Source organism: Cyprinodon variegatus, unplaced genomic scaffold (assembly GCF_000732505.1).
Source record: "Cyprinodon variegatus isolate N-32 unplaced genomic scaffold, C_variegatus-1.0 Scaffold9, whole genome shotgun sequence".
NCBI lineage: Eukaryota > Metazoa > Chordata > Actinopteri > Cyprinodontiformes > Cyprinodontidae > Cyprinodon > Cyprinodon variegatus.
This window is the reverse complement of record NW_015150462.1, coordinates 1,697,087-1,701,926: the sequence shown is the minus strand read 5'-3', so window position 1 is coordinate 1,701,926 and position 4,840 is coordinate 1,697,087. Positions and strand designations below refer to the sequence as shown.

The 4,840-nt window shown below is 36.2% G+C and overlaps 1 protein-coding gene across 2 annotated transcripts in view; it reads right to left on the bottom strand.

Moving 5' to 3' along the window:
* LOC107086746 (multidrug resistance-associated protein 4-like) overlaps window positions 1-4,840 on the bottom strand; it is a 69,580-nt gene that overhangs the window by 31,829 nt on the left and 32,911 nt on the right. For both annotated transcript variants that reach the window (XM_015377895.1, XM_015377886.1), the window contains one exon: window positions 3,286-3,411. In XM_015377895.1, the coding sequence (XP_015233381.1) occupies window positions 3,286-3,411 (126 nt within the window). The remainder of the gene's footprint in view (window positions 1-3,285; window positions 3,412-4,840) is intronic.

Here is a 4,840-nt window from a genome sequence, read left to right as displayed (position 1 = left end):
CAAGCAAGTTTTATCGGAATTACAGAGTATTTCTTCACTGAAAGAAGAGCAAAACACTGCTCTGGAGGCTTTTCTCAGAGGAAAAGATGTTTTTGCTCTTCTCCCGACTGGTTTCGGCAAGAGTTTGATCTATCAATTGGTTTGTGGTTGTGTTTTCGTCGTCTCTCTGTTAGTACGTCATATGCTTCGTTGATCTGATTGGTTTATTTGGCCCATCTACCACCAACATAGGCCAATCAGCTAACCAGTATTTTCGCCCCTTCCCAAAATTACTTCAACCAAAGGTCTCCAGATGGATATGCGGAGACAATCCAGCAAATCCATCTGGCGGAGTCAGGTTAGAAAAACGCTATCATCTAACTCCAGTCGCCATGAACAATAAGGAAAAACCCCACAGCTGCTGCAGGGGATTCCCAGTGACAGCACACCGCCGGTATGTGGGGATCTGAGTGACTCCGACAGCGAAATAATATATTAAGGCAGGATCGTAATCTTGATCGACTACACATTTGATGTTTTGAGGCAGACTTTCTCACTTAAAAACATATTAAAACTACTTTTTACCAGCTGACAACAGCAAATATAGCACAGCCACTCTGTGTACAAGCATAAAAAATGAAGCAGCAATTTCAGATGAAGATTGGCTAGATAAGTGGAAAACAAATCAGACATCCCCCAATTCACGGATATAGAGGGAGTTCACATGGAACAATCTAATACGATTTTTTATCATGCCTAAAGTCAAGAATAAATATAACGATACAAACATGGGGTAGTGGCCGAATTGTGGATCAATGAATGCTCTGGAACTGTCCTAAAATTGTTAAATTTTGTAAAAATGTACATGAAACTGTAAAGAAGATATTGGAATATGATATTCCTATGAACAGTGCAGTGCAAAGTACAGGTAAAAGACAGGTATCTGATTAAGATTTTGTTGATAGCTAGCAAAAAAGCTATCACGGGGAAATATGGACAGGCAGACCCCCCTTGTCAAGAACAATGGACTGGAATAACAGAAGAAATCTACATTATGGAAAAGCCGACACATCGTCTAAGACTTCAACAAACTCAAATGGAAGCAAAGTGGAGGAAAAGGACAAGATTCAAGACAAAAGACAGCGACAAAGATTAAAAAAATAAAGAAATAAACTAGACGGGACAAAGGCGAAATAGATGAATAGCTCCCAAGTGAAAGCTCTATGTTACGTTGAGTTTAATGTATAATGTTCATGTACACTGTATATGTAAAAAAAGTGAAAAATACCAATAAAAAGTTAAATGTTTAAAAAAATTAAGCAGCAGGTGCTTTTTGCTGCTCAAAGCCCATGAGGTGTGAATGTAGCACAAGGCAGCATAAAAGGTTCAAGACAAACATTGAAATGTTTTCCAGCTTAATCAGTGACAAGGCAGGAAAGCAGAGTGCCTCCCGAGAGAGCAGCATATATTTTCTGTTGGTAGGCAATAAGCACTCTCCACTTCAGGTGGTAATTCAGAGCAAAGTGTTCAAACCTAATGTAACCCTGAGGTTTTAACACCTGAAAATGAGCAAAAACAGCCGAGTTCACAAGACCTGTTGGAGTCCAACGTTTAATCCATTCGTGGTTCAACAAACCTGAACAGAACGGCTAAATCTGCTCTTTGGCACATAATCTAGTATAATAACTTGGCTTGATTTAGATTTAGACTCAAAGAGTGTGTATATATCTGAGGACTGTCAAAAATATTGATACTATGAAAAGTACAGATATTTATATGCTGTATCCAGATACTAATTTGACTTTATCAATACAAATACTTAAGTTTTTCTTTTTGCATATTTTTGCTTTTAATTTAGATTTTTTTTTTTTGCACCTTTACATATTTATTTGCAGACTTATCACAGATAACAGTATCTGTGATTCTGTTGATGCACACAATGAAAGGTATGAAGAGTATTTTTTATTTTTTTTTTCCTGAAGGTATCAAATATTTTCTTGGGTTACAATATTGAGCTTGAAATCTTATCATTGTGACAGCCCTTATATCTAGTAGGGATGTTGTCAATGGATTGGCCCGTGTTCCCTTCATTTTAGGTGAGCAGCGATCAGTTTAGGGCAGCAACTAACGATTATTTTGCAAAATGATTAATCTGTAGTCTTTTTTTTTTATTAATCAATAAATAATGGGATACCCAAGGTTTGTTAAAGAAAACTTTTTACAAATTAAACCAGGTGAAACTAAAACTTACACTTGAGGAGTTCTAAATAGAGCAAATTGACAGAAGAAAACATATTTTTTTATCTTAAATGCTAAATGTTTTTACAATTATGATACAATTACTGCTCCAAGTGGGTAGATCTGTCAGCTGAAGGCATGTTTTAAATCTCTATACTCCAGTTAATGATTGATTACTAAATTAGTTGATTATTTCAGATTAATCGTCATTAATCAAGTCAGTCATAGATTATTAGATGCTCAGATGTGTAACCGATCTTATCCATCAGTCTTATCCTCCTCTGCAAAGCCATAAAGTCATAAAAATCGTCCAACCTCAATGCTTTAAACATTCCACTTATAACTGAGAGCACCACCTTGTGCAGTTAAAAACAAATGTATATTATTTTTATAGCATTATTCAACGTTTTTCAATGAAATAACATTGGTGTATTGAGAAAAAAACAATAAAACCAGTATTGGTGAAAATCTAAATCAACAATTCAGGCTTTTTGAAGAACGGTGATCAGCCAGAAAACTACAATCGGTGCATCAATGATATCTAGATATGGCGACAAACGTGAAATGAGAAATATGATTCAGGCTTGAGGAGAAATAAAGACTTAAGTTTAAAAAAAAAAATCAAATCAGTTCACCAAGTATTGATTTCTTCACACACTAGGAATCATTTACAACATACTCGCAATATCATCACTTTTCAAGAAGGATACTACAACGAAAAACTGTACGTGAAGAACATTTCTACGTAAAGTAACAGTAAAACAATAAACACTCCCACACTGCATGAGCTTTAAAACCCAACAAAGCTGCAGCATCAGCAGGTTCAACTCATAACTTGTCTGATAAGAGCCGCGTCCAACTTTGTCATACAGACAAACATGATCCTGTTAGATTAATTATAATCTAAAACTCTATTGACATGAGTTAAATCACAGATTATCTGCTGTAAATAAATAAGCAGTAAATGGCTAACAGGTAGCAGCAAAGGTTTTCATAACCTCTGGTTCTTCATAGACACAAACAACATGTCCAGCTTTGACCGTCCACGACGTTGGGTTTTGTTTTTACCTTCTGACCTCAGAGACTAGAGCAGCGAAAGGTTTCTCCCAGGCGTACATCTTGATGATCCTCATTCCTGACACTACCTCGTTCATCGTCCGGATTCGGCTATCTGTTAGAATGGCGGTCTTACTCCTACAAAGAAAGGTGAAGCTGTGTTACTTTACAAAGTTTTTCCAATTCATTTTAATTTTATGTGGTAGAAAAACAAGGTAAATGTGAGGTAGAATAAAAACAATACAGGATTTTTACGTTTTTTTTTTTTTATAAACGCAAATCAGTCACAGCTGCAGGCATTTTAAGAAATCAACATTTTTGCCCATTCTTTGCATCAAAGTTCGGCCTCTGTCATGTAAGAAATAAAGCATTACTTCAGTTCCTGCAATAGGTTCTGAGCTGGATTCTTCCATTTTCTCTATTCCTCCTGAAAACAAGCATCCCTACAGTACACTCCAATCAGCACCATATTTCATCCGTGTGTCAAGATGAATCTATCTTATCTTTAGTTTAGCTTTTATTGCATACCAGCCAAATGAGCAAATTGTGCATAATAAAATTGTCCTGTGGGGAAAAAAACTGGAAAAAGTCAAGACTACTACTTAAATAACTTGATCTACAGCGACTAAGTTCTAGTGAATCCTCCCCAGAACATCAAGAAAAAAAGCAAATTCATTTTCCTACTAAACAAAAACAGGGGTAATACATCAAAGTTAGAGATACTTTGATTAAATACAGTTTTTAAAAAGTCAGAGGCTAAAACATTTTCCCATACAAGCTAATAATGGTCATTTAATTGGATAAGAACATCTGAAGTGGCAAAAAGCTGCTCAGTATTTACTGTGTGATGGAAGACAGAATTAAACTAAGGAGGAACCCAATGAGATGATACACAGGTCCTACCTGTTAGACCAGATGTTTCATACTTCACCTGCTGCCAGGCCATTTAATCTGTTTAGATTAAATGGCCTGGCAGCAGGTGAAGTATGAAAAGTTTGGTAGGACCTGTTAGACCAAACTGATAATGGCTTTTCATGCTCGTTCCACATGAGTTCAACTCTGGGTGGACCTACTTCGAGTTGATTAAACTAACTCAGAGCAGCAAGAACTGTAGAGTTTCGAACCTTCTACTAATGAATACAGAGTTGAGATTTTGAGTTCGAATTTCTTAAACCTGCTTTGTGAAAACCCTATCAGCCTTTTTGATAGCAGATATCCAATCCAGTGCACTTTGAATAGAACCATTATTTCTCTCTTTACACAACTTATTGGTTAATAAATATTATAGAGTAATACCTGTGTTGATTTGTTACTTTATTTTAACAATGTTTATATCAAGACCAAAGCATTCGTTCACATGGAAAGATTATTTATTCAACAGTTGAATCTGATACAATCAGATTTCCACCAATACGTTCAGCCCAGGTGTCGTATTGGGCTGGAAAAAAATTGATTGGTGCATCTCTAACCTGAACACCTCAGTAGCTGTAGCTTCCAGGCAGCAAAGGACCCCCAAACTGATGGTGAGATGGAGCGGGGACCCCCTAATTATATATATATATATATA